Below are 19,031 nucleotides of genomic sequence, written 5' to 3'. Positions count from 1 at the left end.
CCCTACGAACTGTGACTTCTTATCCGCTGTGACGACTTCGAGAGTGACTACAACTACAATACTTGTATTTTCTCGAAGTTTCACTTTCCTATAATATCAGCTAAAGAAATCAGAGGTTTAAAATTTTCGGGGAAACTAAATTCAAACAAGGTTTAAGAGTCAACAAGGGGAAACTTCATTAAGACGCGTCGAGAACGGTACAACGAATCGTCTTCCTTTTCTAATAATTTGAGGAAACGTCAAAGCTTTCGCGCTTCGCGCAAGAGGGGGAAACTGAATTCAGATGAATAGGGCTTAATAAGATTCGAAAATGGTACGAGGAATCGTTTTCCTTTCTCTATATTTCGATGAAACGCCAATAATTCCGCGCTTTGCGCGGTAGGAGAAATTTTCTTTTAGACGAGTCGAGATCGGTACAACGAATCGTCTTCTTTCTCTAATAATTTAAGGAAACGTCAAAGCTTCCGCGCTTCGCGCGAGAGGGGGAAACTGAATTCAGACAGAATTAATAGGGCTTATTTAGAGTCGAAAACGGTACAACGAATCGTGTTCTTTCTCTAATAATATGAGGAAACGTCAAAGCTCTCGCGCTTCGCGCGAGAGGACGAAACTGAATTCAGATGAATAGGGCTTATTAAGAGTCGAAAACGGTACGACGAATCGTCTTCTTTTTCTAATAATTTAATGAAACGTCAAAACTTCCGCGCCTCGCGCAGGAGGGGGAGAAACTGAATTCAGACAAGGATACACAGTCGAGAACAGTAGAGCAAATCGTCTTCTTTTCCTAATAATTTAAGGAAACGTCTAAGCTTCCGCGCTTTGCCTGCGCCCATATGTTTCATCAATATGCAAACTTTCCTCTGTGAAATGCATAATAAGTTCGTTTTTTTGGATTGGCAAGGAAAATAGATAAACAGTAGAAACAGACCATGAAAAAGAAATAAACAGCTCGTTCGATTTGTTTTGAAGCATTATATTCAAAGACCCGGACAGCTTTATCTTTATTATCCATATAAATAACGACTATAATCACTCTCAGACGAGAGATAATACCAATACGAAATGCATTAAGCAACGTCTAGACGTAAAGGTCGAATCTCAACTTTAGTTTTCTCATTCTAAGTTCTTTACATTTCGAAGCGTTGCATGGGATCTTAATCTTTTTTTTCTACAAACATCAATGCCCCCATTTAAGCATACATTGAATCTGGTCACGCTTCGAAAAGTTCGTGGCCTAGCATTTTGCTTCTGTTGATGATCAAATAGAGAAAAGACTCTTTATAGATCAGGGAGAGTGTGAACAAAGCACGAAGTAGGAGCAGTGCAATTTAAATATCAAGGGATGGATTAGAGTTTATTTCTAAAATGAAATGAAAGGGCTATTTTATTTTCAAGAGTCCTTTCACTTCATTGAAGAAATAATCTCTCTTTATATCTTAGAGAAACTTTCTCTTGAAAGTCAAATAAACTCGAGAGCATCCTGGGGCTCCGCCCCGGAACCCCCGGTAGGGGCTCTTCCAGGCCCCTAAAGCTGTGCCATATTGTACGGATCCATTAGAAAGCATAGTTCTCCTATGCAAACTTCCTCTGTGAAATGCATAATAAATTCGTTTCCGAGGGTTGGCAATGAAAATAGATAAACAGTAGAAACAAACCATGAATAAAGAAATAAAAAGCTTGTTCGATTTGTTCTGAAGCATTATCTTTAAAAACCCAGACAGCTTTATCTTTATTATCCTTACAAAATAACGTCTATAATCACTCTGAGATGGAATAAAATACCAATACGAATTACATTATGCAACGTCTAGACATAAAGGTCGAGTCCCTGGGGACTTGGATCACGATAATGCCGATAATACTTTACCGATGACCAGATTTCAAGTAAATTTTACTATAAAGAACCAATTCCGACATTCAGAAATTATTTTCGGAGACTGATGTGTCAGATGTGATCATTCACAAAGGAAAGGCCAGCACACAAACAAATTACAGTTCCTCTCTCAGCTCTCTTTATGTTCATGTGACCCCCAACCGCCAACCAAAAATGAATAGAGAGAGAGAGATAGAGAGAGAGTCAGAGAGAGAGAAGGTAAAGCGGAGAATAAGGGAAAGGAAGAAGAGGAAGAAGAAAAGAAAAGGGGGAAATGAAGGAGATCGGGGGCCAAAGGCCTTCGCCACCCCTCCCCCCTCCCCTCAGCAAAAGAGAGAGAGAGAGAGAGAGAGAAGGAGAGAAAGAAGGAAGGAAAAGTAAGGGAAAGGGAAATAAGAGACAAAGGGAAAGGAAGAAGAAAAGAAAAGGGGAAAGAAGGAGATCGGGGGCCTCCGAAAGGGCTTTGCCTCCCAGGCTGTTGCCTGGAAAGAAAAAAGGGAAAAGAGGAGATAAAGGGAAAGAAAGAAAAGAAGGGGGGGGATATCAGTTGCAGTTTTCCCGCCAACAAGTTGGGGATCGGGGGGGGGGCAAATGGCCCTTGTCCCCCCCCCCCTTCTACAGCAAACTTAAAAGAGAGAGAAAGGAAGAGAAGGGAAAGGGAAAGAAAAGAAAGGTACGGGAGATCAATTGTGATTTTTCCCTTCAACGCGGTGTGGATCGGGGGCGAAAGGCCTTCGCCTGCCCTCCCCTGGCAAACAAAAAGAGAGAGAGAGAGAGAAGGAAGGAAAAGAAGGGAAAGGGAAAGAAGAGAGAAGAGGAAAGGAAGAAGAAAAGATAAAGGGGAAAAGAAGGAGATCGGGGAGAAAGGCCTTTGTCTCTGCCCCCCCCCCCCCACTTAGCAAAGAGAGAGAGAGAAGGAAGGACAAGAAGGGAAAGGGAAAGAGGAGAAAAGGAAGAAGAGAAGAAAAAGGGGGAAAAGAAGGAGATTGGGGGGCCGGAAGGGCCTTGCCGCCCATGCTGTTGCCTCACCCCCCCCCCCCCCCCCCCTCCGCAAAACAAGAGAGAATGAAGGAAAGGGAAAGAAAAAAAGGGATATAAGTTGCAGATTTTCTGCAAACAAGATGTGGATCGCGGAGAAAGGCCTTTGTCTCTGCCCCCCCCCCCCCCCACTTAGCAAAGAGAGAGAGAGAAGGAAGGACAAGAAGGGAAAGGGAAAGAGGAGAAAAGGAAGAAGAGAAGAAAAAGGGGGAAAAGAAGGAGATTGGGGGGCCGGAAGGGCCTTGCCGCCCATGCTGTTGCCTCACCCCCCCCCCCCGCAAAACAAGAGAGAAGGAAGGAAAGGGAAAGAAAAGAAGGGATATCAGTTGCAGATTTTCTGCAAACAAGATGTGGATCGCGGAGAAAGGCCTTTGTCTCTGCCCCCCCTCCCCGATCACCCACCCCCTCCCCGCCAAAAAAAAAGAGAGAAAGAAGAGAAAGGGAAAGAGGAGAGCTAAAATGGAACACAAAAGAGGAAGAAGAAAAGAAAAGGGTGAAAAGAAGCAGAGATCAGTTACGATTAATCCCACCAAAATCGTGTGGATCGGGGGGAGTGGGCGAAAGGCCCCTGCCTCCCTCAGCAAACTTAAATGTGAGAGAGAGAGAGAGAAGTAAGGGAAGGGAAGGGGGGAGAGGAAGAAGAAAGGTAGGGGAGATCAGTTGCAATTTGTCCCGATTTGTACCCCTCCCCCTCCCCCCCTTAGCAAAGAGAGAGAGAGAGAAGGAAGGAAAAGAAGGGAAAGGGAAAGAAGAGAAAAGGAAGAAGAAAAGAAAAAGGGGAAAAGAAGGAGATTGGGGGCCGGAAGGGCCTTGCCGCCCATGCTGTTGCCTCACCCCCCCCCCGCAAAACAAGAGAGAAGGAAGGAAAGGGAAAGAAAAGAAGGGATATCAGTTGCAGATTTTCTGCAAACAAGATGTGGATCGCGGAGAAAGGCCTTTGTCTCTGCCCCCCCCCCCCCTCCCCGATCACCCACCCCCTCTCCGCCAAAAAAAAAGAGAGAAAGAAGAGAAAGGGAAAGAGGAGAGCTAAAATGGAACACAAAAGAGGAAGAAGAAAAGAAAAGGGTGAAAAGAAGCAGAGATCAGTTACGATTAATCCCACCAAAATCGTGTGGATCGGGGGGAGTGGGCGAAAGGCCCCTGCCTCCCTCAGCAAACTTAGATGAGAGAGACAGAGAGAGAGGGGTAAGGGAAGTGAAAGGGAAAGAGGGGATAAAGGGACAGAAAACAAAGAGGAAGAAAAGAAAACGAATTAGGGAAGATCAGTTGCGATTTTCATTGGTTCTTCTATCATCATTTTACAATTATCATTGTACAAATGTATTTATATATTCATTTATTTATTCCTGTTTGATAACAAAAACAAAGCAACAAAATTAAATGTAGGAGGAAACTATCTTGCTGGGAGCAAGAAGCGCAAAAATGATTATGCATTTGCATGTACATGTAAGTGTATCTTTAATATAATTCATATTGTTTACTTACATCTTGTGAAATAGTATGCATTCAAGCTTTGGGAATTTTTTGTTGGTGTATTTGTATGAAAGAAAGCGTTTGGAGCTTATAATGCACATGTTGCAATTTCAGGTTCCATTCAATTATTATGAAAAGAAGACGATTTGTTGTACCGTTCTCGACTCTTAATCCTTGTCTGAATTCAGTTTCCCCATCCCACACGAAGTGCGGAAGCTTAGACGTTTCATTAAATTATTATAGCAAGAAGACGATTTGTTGTATACCGTTCTCTACTCCTAACCCTAATTGTCTGAATTCAGTTTCTCACCCTCTCGCGCGAAGCGCGGGAGCTTCGACGTTTCATTAAATTATTAGAAAAAGAAGACGATTTATTGAACCGACTCTAAATCATTGTCTGAATTTTCAAAAATGTTTCTTTGTCCGATAAAAAGTCACAATTCTAAGGGGGAAAAATTGCTGGCCGACCGACATAAAAAAATACCACCAACTTCAACCCCACACCCCCCCCCTTTAGCGACGCCCCTGAATGTAGATTAGAGTGGCCTGAGCGGGTAGGCACAGGGCGTGGTTCTAAACTTACAAAGACACTTCGATGAAGACACCCTTATTTCATGATTGCGTGTGTTGAACTGCCATGGGCTTTACAACTTTAAACCCCCAGGGTTTATTTTGCATATATAGGGATTTACATGTTCATTTATATAATAAAAGGAAATAATGAATATTCAAATATCATAGGTAGCAAATAAAGGATGACTTACAGAGGAATGAAAACAAACAGATAGGAGAGGATGATCAAGCATAATGATGTGCACCAATCTATAAATGTGAATTACTAAGTAGCCTGTTCACACTACAGCTCTACAGTAACCAAGCATTTGTAGCCTTACTTTTAAGCAGTTGAAGAAATTAATAAAAGTAGGCCTACTTGAAGAAATCGTTGAATTATAAGATATTCAGTTTATTTTATTAAGTATGACAAAGTACTAGGTGTTAAAATAACACACATTTAACACCTTTAGAAAAAATAATACCCCAGGAACGTGAAAAACAAAACTTTTATTGTCACACATGCCTATAATCGGATGTGGCACCACCCAAATATATAATTCTTTGTTCCTCGTCTATGTCATCGCGGCGAAAAATTTCAGACTTTTCTTCTTTTCATGCAGCCTCAGACAAATGTGCCACAGAAGTTTTGTCTTCTTGTGTTCCTGGAAACAAACTTTTGGGCAATAGTTTTCAAGTTCAGTTTATCTGTACGAGATTTATGCTTTGGTTGAGCTTTCTTTGGGTCATTGTACTTATCAGAGAAGTTTTGATCCGTTTCAAGACAGAGAATGTTCTCTCGCAAGTTGCCGTTGTAACCGGGATTGTAAGGTAAATGAGAAGAAGGATGTGCACCTCTGAGAATGATCTCTTATAGATTGGAATGTTGTTGAAAATCTCACAGATTGTTTTAATGTATTTGATAGGTTTACTCTCATCGTCAGACACGTATTGGAGGCTTGTTAGCTGCCGAGTTAATGCTACAAAGTCAATATCTCCGGCATACACTTCCCTCAACTCATCAGCACGAACAAAATATTGGGGAGGGGGCTCATGATAACCGAGCCCGGCCGAAATATTTTTTTTTTTTTTTTTTGGGGGGGGGGGGGGGGGCTCAATGATATCAGAGCCCCTCAAAAATATCGGGAGGCTCAGTGATGTTATCCAAGCCCCACACAAATATCGGGGGGCTCCGTGATGTTATCCGAGCCCCACCAAAAACAATTGAGGGGGGGGGGGGTCAATGATATCAGAGTCCCTCCAAAATATTTGGGGGTTTAAATGATATCCAAGATCCACTAAATATATTTTTTGGGTCAATGATATCCGAGATCCGATGTCTGATACCCCCTCCCTCCTCCCCAAATAAATATTTATAAAATGTTTATATTTGAATGGTAAGTCTGTAGATTATAGGTATACATGAGTTTCATGCCTAGAATATAATGATTGGGGAGGGGGGGGGGGGGTTCATGAAAACCGAGCCCCGCAATAAGTCTCGGGGCGGCTCAATGATATCTGAGCCCCACTTAAAATATTGGGGGCTCAATGGTATCTTAGCCCCTAAGGACTCAATGATATCTAAGCCCCACCAAAAGATTGGGGGGCTCAATTAATGATATCTATAAGCCCCGCCAATTTTTTTTTTTTTTTTTTTGGGGGGGGGGGCTCAATGATCTCTGAGCCCCCCCCCCCAATATATATTTTTTTTTGGGGGGGCTGTGCCCCCCAAGCCCCCTCCCCTGGTTCCTAAACCTAATTACAGTTCAATGAAGTATACTTTTTGAAACTTAAAGGGATTGGGTAACTTTGTCATAGGTTCTGAAACAAAAAATCCTGAAATGATAGTTAGGGCTAGTTCTGATCGGAAAACGACCCAAATATCGGAGTATGGCTATCTGCCCCAGGGCCTTGTCCTATATACGGATCAGGGAAAAAAATGTAAACAGTTCGGGGGTTACTTTTATGACTTTCGGGGGCTCTTTTTGGCATTTCAGGGGCTAATTCACCCCGAGCCCCCGTGTATTTTTCCTCCTGATACAGATAAGTGAGTGCCCTGATGGGTCTACTTCTAACTCGTGTTTTGAGCCCTTCTTTCTTTACTTTTTCCTTTCCATCGCCCCCACCCCCCGTATATCCGCGCCTGAGCGACACCCACACAAACTAACCTTATTTATTACCGAACAATAAAATGAAGAAAGAGCCCCTCGACACCATAGGTGTAAGTATTCAGCCAGTTTTTACCCCCCCCCCCCCACCAAAATAAATTTTAAAAGTGATTTTTTTTTTGTTTTTTTGTTCTAATTTGATACCAGTGATATACAGATGTTGCTGAAATGGCCTAATTTTCCTCACTTTTTAGTAAATTATACTTTTTATGCGTTTGTTGGAGAATGACATAATATATCACAATTTACAGTCAGGCAAGAAATGTGCTTATTTACTATTGAGAGGCCGACATGTCAGGTCCCGCGGAACGGCGGGCTTGGGGGCTCAAGCCCCCCCCCCTCCCACCCCCACACTTTTGAAAAAGTATATTAAAGAGAATTAAATAGAAAGAAATAGAAAAAAAGTATGCTCATGTAACCGTAATTAAATGCCCATATCCCTGAGCTAATTCCGGGGGCTCTGCCCCCTGGACCCCATCTTGGGCCCTATGGCTGGCCCCTGGATGCTAATCTGACCTTAATTGTAATGCATAAAGCCCCTGTGCTTCTGGGGGCTCCGCCCCTTGGACCATACGCCAATTAGTGACCTGCCAGTGTCATGAATAAGGTATTAAAATATGCTCATCTGACCGTAATTAAATGCCCCTACCTCCTGAGCATCCGCCAATTTGTGCTACGCTCTACCTTATCTTAAATACTCTAGCCTCCCCCATTCACTTTCAACCCCATTTTTAGTCAATTTTATTTCCCATTTAATTTCTTCATTAAACCTCGAAACGCCCCCAAATACTTGGGGCGGGGCCTGTATCACGAGTATATACTAGTAGTGAGTTGGTTGAAGTACGAAGCCACGTACAATCGATTACAACAGTAATTGTGGGGCCGATATCACGAGTATGCCTTCATAGAATAAAGGTTTTGAAGAAAATATTCACTTCTACTTTCAAAAGGACTGGCCCATTTGCTTTAAAAAATTGTAGAGAGTTATTATTATGTAATTTCTAGTAAAAATGCCAACCACATGATTTACAATGAGTCTAAATACTTTGATTTGCCGAGTTGCTTCCTTTTATCAAATATAAACGTAGAACAATGGGGGGACAGACTGCGCGGATAGCAAACCGCACGGATCGTCCCTCGGACGATCCGTGCGAGTCACGGACGATCCGTGCGAGCAGAAAACCCGCATATTATATCCGACGGACAAACGAAACTGGTAGGACAAACGGCGCGGTCACACCGGCCGGCCATACGTAAATGGCAGTGACGGTAACGATGGATAAGGAGAAAGGGGTGCTTACGTGAACTGCAAGCGTATTGGGGATGATCATACTATCATTTTAGGGTGTGCAATCTGGGTCGGAATCCAGCATAATATAATATATTCATAAAAAAGAGGTTCACATAAAAGCACTCATGATAAAGCCGCGCCCGGCCCCTATACAACATCATTTTGGATTTTTAGATGATGGGGCGGGTGGCAGGGATAGGGGGAAAAGTTCCCCTTCCCCTCCTGATAAGTACTCTTTTCATCTATGATGGGTGCCCATTTTCACCTCTGCTAACTGCCCTTTTATTTTGAATCGTGCCCCTTTTCCTTTCTAATAAGGGACCTATCCCCTTTTCATAAATGCCCCTTTTCACCTCTGATAAATCAATTTCTGATGGATGCCCCTTTTCCGTCGACAAATGCCCATTTCCCATACTTATAAGTGCCCTATCTCATTTCTGGTGAGTGCCTCCTTTCAGGTGTAAGAAGTGCCCCGTTTGAACCTTTGATAATTACTCTTTGTACCTTGACACATGCTACTTTTCTTTTCTAATAAGTGTCTTTATCCCTTTCGATAAGTGTCCCCTTTACCTCTCATCATTAGTCTTGCACCTAATTTAAAGCGACTATAGTAATTTCCCCTAAAGCTCGCTCGCTCGCATTTATAGATGATACAATTATATGTCACTTAACAGAGGTCTTTTCAGTCTTCCGTTATGTGCTTATAACCCCATCATGATTTGTTTTTTCCCTCTTTATAAGATGTAATTTTTCACTCTGCGACCTCACAGATCTTACATTTTTTTCTCGCTCGCAAATGAATATTCAGACAGTCACACCCAGCCGAAAGTGTGATGATTAAGCAATCATCATCAATAGTGATCTGTCAGTTCATGACAGGTTCAGTGACCCATTAAAAATTCCATATCAAGTGTCTCTCCAAGCCCCTCTCCAAGTTCTTGTATAATATATAAAGAAAAACAAATATTGAAATCGTCCCTGATAATGGAAACACAATGAAGGGGTATATACCAATGTCTAAAAAAATGTATATTTTCGCTTTGAGATTTCGCTTTGTAGGTGCCGTTTTTTGTTGGTGCTTTCCACTTTAGAAATAGCTCCGCCGCCCCTGCTTACGCATTAGCGCCAGGACGCGCCAGCGTTAATTTCGCACTTGCGCGCACAGGGGTGACTGTGGGGGGGGGGAGGGGGGGGGGGAGGGGGGATGTCCTCTTTAGCTCTGAAGCTGAATTTTTTTAAAAACTGGATTCGTGCGTTTCGGTTAGTACTTTTAGAGGGAGTCTGAGGGGGATGTGCCCCCCCCCATCTGAAGCTGACATTTTTTGGATTTTTGAAACTGGATTCGTGCGTTTTGGTTATTAATTTTTTGGGGAGTCTGATTTCATTTAAAAACACCTTCAGTTAATGCGGGATGGGGTTGCGGCCTCTCTTTCCCCGAAAATTTAAAAATTACCAATATGCATTTTTTATATCTTATCTCGTATATTTTGGTGACAAATAACACTTTAACAACATACATATATGCTAAAATTTCGCTTCGCTCGCTCGCCAAATTATGAAACCAGGAAATAGATATTGGGGCAAGAGGCTTCAGCCCTACTGATGGAAATGTCAAAAAGATTGCGCGCGAGCATAACTTAAAAACGGGGAATGTTGATTTTGGACAAGAGACGTGACGTGAGCATTTTCTCTTTCCAAAATTGTACCCGCTTGTAGGGACCAGTATTAAAGTTGAAATAACGGTCTGCGCGATTTTCGAATTTCCGGCCCCCCCCCCCCCCCCCCTACTGGAAAATCCTGGATCCGCGCCTGCCGCCCCCCCCCCCCTAAAATAAGATCCTAGCCCCGTGCCTGCATTAAAATAGATAGCCTTGATGCTGACTAAATTGAAGAAATAATTCGTATATTTATGTCGTCGAGGAAAATGACAACTTTGCGCATGAGCAAGTACTATAGATAGTCCATAGGAAAAACAATTTAGCCTTCGGTGCCAGGTTTATAGGGTTGAATTTGTAGATATTGGACATTTAATTTTGTCGGTAATTGGTGGCTAGTTTTGTCGGTAATCGTTGGCCTCTACACCCCCCTACTGAAAAAGGTCTAGCGACGCCCCTGGGGGGGGGGGGCATAACATTGCAAACCGCGCGCCCCATTCAAGATAATACGGACTTTTCCTTCACTTGCCATGTTTGAGCTGGATAAATATTCGACTCTCTTTACCTTTGTCACGACTTGTTAAGAGCAAATAGAGGATCGATGGCTGGTTATTGTGATTGGTAAACTGAAAGTCCTTAATATACTTAGTATTACATAATACTTTAGGTTCTAAGATTTCTATCCCTTCGAGAGGATCATCCCTTGGCGAACAAAAGGAATCAAGATTGCAGACCTTGTTCGTAAGTCCTGCAGGTTTTCAAAGGGGCTTGCAAGCAGGGGCGTCGCTAGACCCTTTTCAGTGGGAGGGTGTACAGGCCACCGGTTACCGACAAAACTAGCCGCCGCTTACCGACAAAATATGCCCAATGTCCCATTGTCTACAAATTTAACCCAATAAACCCGGAGCCAGGGGCTAAATAATTTTCCCATGAACTATCAGGCGCGTGGCTAGTATTTCATTTTATGGGAGGGCGGTAGTGAGCACGCGAAGCGCGCTCCTTAGGGGGTGGTGCAGGGAGGGGGTTGTTTACCCTCCCCCCCCCCCCCTTTCCGCGCGAAGCGCCGAAGCTTTGACGTTTCATTACATATTTGAGAAAGAAGACGACTCGTTGTACCGTTCTCGACCTTCATCATTGTCTGGATTTTCAAAAATGTTTCTTGGCCCAATGAAAAGTCACGGTTCGTATATAGGGGAAAAAAATTGGCGGCTGACCGACAAAATACATCTCACCGACTTCAAACTTATAAGACCTGATGCATGGCTGATCTTCAACGAAACGGAGTTAAGTCTTTTGTCAACTCTGTTTGTTGCTACTGCAGGTAGCCAGTGAAAACGAACTCGTTTGATCAAATTATGGAAATGCAAGCATTACTTTCAAGTTACTATGTCCCTTTTGCAGGCCCAAAAAATGAAAAGGTTAAACTCCAATGGCATTAGAAAGATAATACTAATTTAGAACTCCCTTAAAAAAATGGGGCTTGAAAATGTCTTTAAGTTAGAAAATAACGACTATTAGTTGTCGAATCGACTTAGGAGCAATAGAGCCGATAAGTAATAGTCTTGATTTTCTGACCATTGTAGCGCATGGTCGTACGTTTTATGCTGCGCAAAGATTCAATCAGTTTAATTTTGGCCATTAAAAGAAGTGGGTTATTGTAGTAGACAAATCCTTTACAGCTCATTTTATGTACGTTATTACCAAAGAAGAAGAAAAAGCCAATCAGTCACTCAATACCAGTGGCGTAAGCAGAATTTTTTCAAGGGGGGGGGGGGGGGGGGGGGGGGTAAGAGGACACTTTTTTCTCTCTTTTTTGGTCTCGAAATTTGAAAATTTGACATTTTGTTCCGTTAGGGAGGGGGGGGGGGGTAAGGTCACCTTTTTTAGGTCAGCCATTGGCATATTTTTTTTCCCAAAAAAACATACATAAAACATACATAAAACATACACATAAAAAAAAAACTCAATGGGGGGGGGGTTAACCACAACCCCCCCCCCCCCCCCCTGCGTATGCGCCTGGTCAATACTGACAATAGTGTGTGACAGTGAAGTCTAGCAAATAAACGGGTTTCCTTGCATAATTTGAATATAAGGACACTGCTAACGTTTAAATTTCACAGATAGGATATACATGACATATTCATAATTCCTGCAAAGTTCTACAGAATTTGAGGTTGGCTGCAAAAGGGACATAGTATCTTTAAACAAACAGAACTTTGTTATTCCTGGCTCATTTTTCTGATTGAGGTGTCATATGAAAGAGAAAAAAATTGAACTTTCTAGAAATGTGATTTTCTCCTTGAAATTCAGATACCGCCCGCCAAATGACTTTTGGTTTCCTCTCTTCAAATTGATTTTAATCACTAATGCGTGAGATATAAATCATGAGTAGCATCAAATGAAAGAGGAGGATCTAAGCTTTCCAAATATGTGTCATTTATTAATTATAATTGTGATTAAGTTATGATCAAACTCAAACATCGATAATTCTCGGTTTCGTTTTTTCTGGGACGCACTGGATAGTACACGAGGATCGAGCAAGAATACCGAAACAGCGGACCCGACACAGCAACATATCTCTGCGTATCTTTCTTGCTCCGTCGACGTGGCGACTCCACCCAACACCCCTCTCTCTCTCTCTCTCTCTCTCTCTCTCTCTCTCTCTCTCTCTCTCTTATACCCACCCCTCTTCTTTCAGGCTCTTACCCGAGTTACCCCGGCACCTCCTCTCTCTCTCTTCTCTCCTCTCTTCCATCCCTCGTTTCTTTTGTTTCCTTTTTCTCTTCCCCCTTCTCCTTTTCTTTCTTTTCATTCCTTTCCTTTCGTTCCTCTCCTTCCTCTTTTTCTCTTTTCTCTTTCTTTCTTCTCTTCTCTTTCCTTTCTTTCCTTTATTTTCCTTTCCTTTTTTCTTCTTTTCTTTCCATTTCCCTCTCTATGATTTCCCCCCTCTCACCATTTTCTCATTTTTCCCGACAGCAGTGCAATTTTAGCGACAATATCCTGACAGGTGGGGGTGTCGCACCCACCCCTTTAGCGACGCCCCTGTATCCCACCACAAAGATAAAGATGCACTTTGTCTAAACAAATCCGGGAACTTTACTCAAAGGTTTCTTGTTTTTAAATCTTTGATTTGGGGAAAACTTGAAAAATGGTGCATATTTGGAACCCCCCCCCCCCCCTCTCAAAAAATGAAATGGAAGCTCTTATTACCAATCATGTGAAAGAATATGTTTTGACTAATACGTGATGATACAAATTTTGCCGGGAAACCGCCTTCTAATTGACATATTTGTTCAAATATCATATCGATCTGGCCTGAATAGATATCGCGAATGCACTTCAACTTTGAACATCATGATGTTGCAGTGGCGGATCCAGGGGTGGGCCGAAACGGCCGCGCCCCCCCCCCCCCCCTATTGGCGGCGCAAAAAAATTGAGAAGGAAAAAGAGGAAGTAAAGAAGAAAGAAAAAAAAAGGGAGAAAGAGGACACTTTTTTTTTTGGTCCCGAAAATTTGAAAATCGCGCCGGCCGAAAAGTCGCTCAGTGGGGGGGGGGGGGGGGGGGGGGGGGGGGGGGGGGGAGGGGGGGGGTAGTGAGAGCACTTATTTTTTCTGATCGTCAATTTAAGAATTTGCACCCCCCCCCCCCTTGAGCGCCAGGGGGGTGGGGGGGCCAACCCCCCAAAAAGGTAAAAAATCACGTGTTTTTACATGATTTTTTTTCTCAAGGGGGGGGGGGGTGGGGCCGGGCTCCCTGGCCCCCCCCCCCCCTGGATCCGCCACTGATGGTGAGAGGTGAAATGTAATTTGTGAGCATTTTCATTGTTATTATGCAAGTGTGAAAGAATTAACATCAGAGAAAAAATGTTCCCTGAAAAGCGTGGCTCTTCAAATGCCTTCGTATGTGTAACAGCTTAAATCGGAACTCATTTTTATGCCACATGTTTGTCAAGTCCCATATACATCTTTCTGTGTACAGTGTTTGTTACTTTGCCAATTAGACTCGGCCAAATTTCTCATCAGTTTAATGTAGGCTAGTTTAATGATTCCAGAACCTTGTAGTACACACCAATATCTTAATATATGCTACGTGATAATGTTGTTTGTCTCATGATTTTTCTGTCTCACGATTTTTCTTATAATAAAACCACACCGTTTCTTTCACAATGTGATCGCATAACCAGAACACTATACTCTATCTTTAAGTTGCAAGATGTACTTACAACCGGCAAATCTTTTATTTACCTTTATGAAGATAAACATCTACATTATCGTTCTTTAAAGAAGAAATAAAGACAGAGAATTTTATGACTACGGGAGAACGAATCAGGAACGATGTCCCCAGATAAAAGACTAGGAAAATACAAGCTTTCTATCTTCCCCTCCCTCTCCCCTCTCTCTCCACCTTCCTGTCTATATATCTCTTTATTCACCTCCTTTCTGTCTCCCTCTCCCTTCCTCTCTCTCTCGCCTCCGTCGTTCTACCTCTCTCTCTCCACCTTCCCCTCTTTTTCTCCCCCTTTTCTTTCTACCTCAATCCACCTTCTATCTTTCCGTCTTTCTATCTCTGTCTCCCCTCCCTCCCCTCTCTCTCCACCTTCCTGTCTATATCTCTTTGTTCACCTATTTTCTGTCTCCCTCTCCCTTTCTTCTCTCGCCTCCGTCTTTCTACCTCTCTCTCTACTTTTCCCCTTCCATTATCCCATCTTTTTCTCCCCTTTCTTTCTACCTCTCTTCACCTTCCTCTGTCTCCATCTTTGTTCACCTTCCCCTTTTCTGTCTCCATTCCTCTCTCGCCTCCGTCTTTCTACCTCTGTCTCTCCACCTTCCCCCTCCTTTTTTACCTCTCTCCACCTTCTATCTCTCCCCTCTCCACCTTCCTCTATCTCCATCTCTTTGTTCACCTTCCCCTTTTCCGTCTCCTTTCCTCTCTCGCCTCCGTCTTTCTACCTCTGTCTCTCCACCTTCCCCCTCCTGTTTTACCTCTCTCCACCTTCTATCTCTCCCCTCTCCACCTTCCTCTATCTCCATCTCTTTGTTCACCTTCCCCTTTTCCGTCTCCATTCCTCTCTCGCCTCCGTCTTTCTACCTCTGTCTCTCCACCTTCCCCCTCCTTTTTTTTACCTCTCTCCACCTTCTATCTTTCCCCTCCATCCCCCTCTATCTCCATCTCTTTGTTCACCTTCCCCGTTTCCGTCTCCCTTCCTCTCTTGCCTCCATCTTTCTACCCCTCTTCCTCTCCACCTTCCCCCTTCCATCCTTTTCTCCTTCTCTCCACCTTTGATCTTTCCCCTCCATCCCCCTCTCCCTCTCTCCACCTTCCTGTCTCCATCTCTTTGTTCAACTTCCCCTTTCTGTCTCCCTTACTCTCTTGCCTCAGTCTCTCCACCTACCCCCTTCTTTTTACCTCTCTCCACCTATCTTTCCCCTCCCTCCCCCTTGCTCCACCTTCCTGTCTCTATCTCTTTGTTCACCTTCCCTTTTCTGTCTCCCTCTCCCTCTCCCTTTGTCTCTTCTTTCTTCCCTATCCTCTCTCTCTCTCTCTCTCTCCACTTTCTCCAAAATTGAACATCATAAAAACAAAGAACACAAGGAGCTGATGGTCACATGTTGTGTACTGCATTTAATGCATCAAAATTATTGAAAAATATACAAAATTCATCAAGCAGCAATGTTTCCAATGTATTTCACATACATATAATAATCTCATTAAACATTAGTCTAGCTGTCTACAATACCCAAAGAAAATCTTCTTGCAAAAGTTGCAGACACTAAATACAACTTACATATACTTGAATTCTTCACATAACATGCTTACAGAGGGCTCTACGGGGAAAGACATGCAGGTTAAACTATTAAGAATTACAAATATTTGAAAAAAACAGTTTTTTGCGACGTGGCATATGGAAGTTGACAGTTCAAATGAAATTAAAAGGAACATCACTTGTAACAATCTTATTCTGTTTATGCTCATACACGTTTACTGAGTTTCAGTGAAATGCCTGTTTAATGGCACATAATATCTTAAAGTCAAGTAGCCTAATGATTTTAAGTGAAGCAAATTCAAAGTAAAATAGAAAATTGATCCCTAATCAATCAAGAGATGGAATACCAATTTCAACTGTCTTAGGCATAAAAGAGAAACGTTTTGGATTTTTTTGTTTCTCATTAATCGTGGAATTGCCCAGATAAATGTCTTCTTCTTCTTTAGTTGCAGTACAGGCCACCGTCAGGTGAATTGTTGTACTGTTGAGGTACAGTGCAGATGTGTGTACAATGTCTGATATAAGGTAATCTTGAGTATTTACTGTCCAATCTAGTCAATTTACTTTCATTCTCCTCTAATATTACGATGAAAGCAAGATGGAATATCCTAAATTTCTGAAATTCTGAGCATATTTTCTTCAAATTAATTAATGCAAGAAAACTCTACAGATTTCTTGCAAACGGGTTGTTTAATAGTGCAGTGGCAGTAATTCGAACCCCGCATTTTGTGATGCACACTGCAGCGCTTTATCCAACAGACTACATGACCTGTCATTGACCATTGATCTAGGTCACGATCGTTGTAATAATCATGACTAATATTCAATCTTGGTTATCAACAGATTTCCTTGTAAACCCTATCACAAACTACATTACCATTGGGAAATGAATAAAACGAGGGTATTTATATGAAATTGCAGAATGGGGTAAGGAGGGCATTTTGTCAGGAATTTGGGAAATTGTTGACTGAAATCAGGCTATAGCCTGAAACTGGCATCCCTGATCAAGGAACTCCATTCTCTGTCACATTTATTTGTAAAAGTAAGAAGAATTTGGCAGGATGTCAACATTTTTTACCCTCAATGATATTTCAGGATTTTCACGCTACTATTTTGTTTCTTTTTTCATTTATTTGCTAGTTTCAACGATGATTTAAAATTTGACCATTCATTTGAACCATTTGATTAATCTTTTGTAATTACTAGTAAGTACTAGACAACCTCAAACTATGTATATGATTGTCCTTTTGTAATTATATTGATTTTTAGTATATTTTCAATGATTCATTTGTAATTGCTTTTCATTTAGAAATGGTATATTGCCTGTGTGTAATTGATGCCTTTTCAGTGTTTACTTTGTAAAATATTTCGATATGTTATATATTCATTTTTTATTAACTTTGGTATTGAAATAATCCAAAATTGTGGATTCCATTTCAATAAACAATTTGAATTTGACTTTGTCAGATGACGCCCTTGTGTGGCTCTCCGACCTTAATTTGTCAGTTTTCTTTGAAAGGAGACTCAATTGGAACCATCAACAAATCTTGCTAAGAAGCCTGCAACTATGACCTATAATCTTTAAGTCTCGTTCCAAAATGATGCAGTAAATCGCTTTAAACAAGCGCTACAAAATCCTATTCCCACTTGCCGTTCATTTCCAAGCAAAATGATTTTTCTTTTGCTTCAGCTGTTTTTTAGGTGCATAGACCACATCATGACTAAGTGATTCATTACGTCAAATAAAAGTGTGTTTTCTGATATTAGTTTCTGTTTGTCTGCCCGTAAATGGCACTGATGCTACCCTGAGGCTATTTGTTGATCACTATATCTCACAGCTGTGGAAGATTCAGTTCAGCCTCTTGTAGAAGTAGATGTAACCTAGGTCCTTGGGAGGTTTCTCCGATTGCGCAACCTTGTCATCATTGAAGATCACCCATCTGAAAATCAAAATAAAAACAGATCGGTTTTTAACGTAGAAACATCTGAAGAAGAAAAAAAGTAAAAACATCTGAAGAAAGGTAGAAACATAACAATAGCACATGTTAATGACATGCCAAAGAGTTGTTTTTTTTTAAGAAAAAAGGAGGAAGTTAGTATCACATTTTATTTATGTCAGAAGTAAAGAAACATGTGTAACAGTACATCTTCCTACCCCCTCTCCCCTCTGGCAGAGCGTGGGGTACCAATATCCTTTGAAAAAAATCCTCAAAATGACATTTATAACACCTATCTATGTCAAAATTAAGGGTGTTTGCAAGGGTGTAGTTTTCCAGTGAGGGGAGGGGGGGGGGGGGGTAGTATCTGCCCTCTTGGGGTAGTTAATCCATATTGCTAGGCATTTCCTTTTAATGTTAATTGCCTTAAAAATAAAGCATTCTGTAAAAATATTTGAAATCCAAAATGACATGACACGGATGGAAAGCAAATAAATTAGAAAAAAAAGGACTCCTTTTATCAAAAATTTGACAATCTCTTTTCATAGCGTATTTTTTCTCTTTGTGATTGCCAAATTGATACGTCAAATAGATGATGACAAGAAGTAACAGCTACGATGTAATGAAAAATATATCTTGTAACTTACTATGTTATAGTAATTTAGCTTGAAACTTAGATGATTTGTTACAATATATTAAAACTAGAAGACGCTGAATGTTATAAATTACCTTCCTTCTTTCTTGATATGGCACACATAGTGACCACATGCTGTAGATGTCCCCATGTGACTCACAAAAGCAAACAGTTGGTATTCTGTCGGTTAAAAAAGCACAGAAATGTATTTAAATGATTAAAAAATACATTGTTGCCAAACTTAAAGTCACATAGAAGTCAGCTCTCATGGGGAATTCGACACCGTTCGGGTGTTTACCCAATAACAGGTGTTGTCAATCACCAGGGTTAGCCTTGAGTTTTATGACCATTAGACCTTATGTAATGCTTTGCTTTTCCTTCGCCCGAGAAGTCACCGAGCATGCTCCGAGAGACTAGGGGGTAATTCTTGACTGGCCAACGGGTTTGCTGTGTGCAGATTTGTACTCCCATTAATGGTATTTCCACCAAGTCTGGTGTCAGCGAATTACGACCTTCTGCACATGGAAACTGACTACCCACTCCCTTTAAAGAGAAGGTTGAGTTCTTGGAAGAGGTGAAAAATAATTTGTGAGCGTTATCATTCGTATTATGCAAGTGTGGAAGAACATCAGATAAGACATGTTC

The 19,031-nt window shown here is 41.8% G+C and overlaps 1 protein-coding gene across 1 annotated transcript in view; it reads right to left on the bottom strand.

Moving 5' to 3' along the window:
* Nucleotides 1-15,647: 15,647 nt before the first annotated feature.
* LOC592342 (ubiquitin carboxyl-terminal hydrolase 5) overlaps nucleotides 15,648-19,031 on the bottom strand; it is a 38,329-nt gene continuing 34,945 nt past the window's right edge. The window contains exons 20-21 of the mRNA XM_030986865.1: nucleotides 18,482-18,566; nucleotides 15,648-17,755 (exon numbers count right to left, since the gene is read on the bottom strand). Of these exons, the coding sequence (XP_030842725.1) occupies nucleotides 17,665-17,755; nucleotides 18,482-18,566 (176 nt within the window). The 3' untranslated portion in view covers nucleotides 15,648-17,664. The remainder of the gene's footprint in view (nucleotides 17,756-18,481; nucleotides 18,567-19,031) is intronic.

Source organism: Strongylocentrotus purpuratus, unplaced genomic scaffold, assembly GCF_000002235.5.
Source record: "Strongylocentrotus purpuratus isolate Spur 01 unplaced genomic scaffold, Spur_5.0 spur5_scaffold_16, whole genome shotgun sequence".
Taxonomy (NCBI): Eukaryota; Metazoa; Echinodermata; class Echinoidea; order Camarodonta; family Strongylocentrotidae; genus Strongylocentrotus; species Strongylocentrotus purpuratus.
Note: the sequence above shows the minus strand (reverse complement) of the source record. Positions and strands in the feature narration are given on the sequence as shown.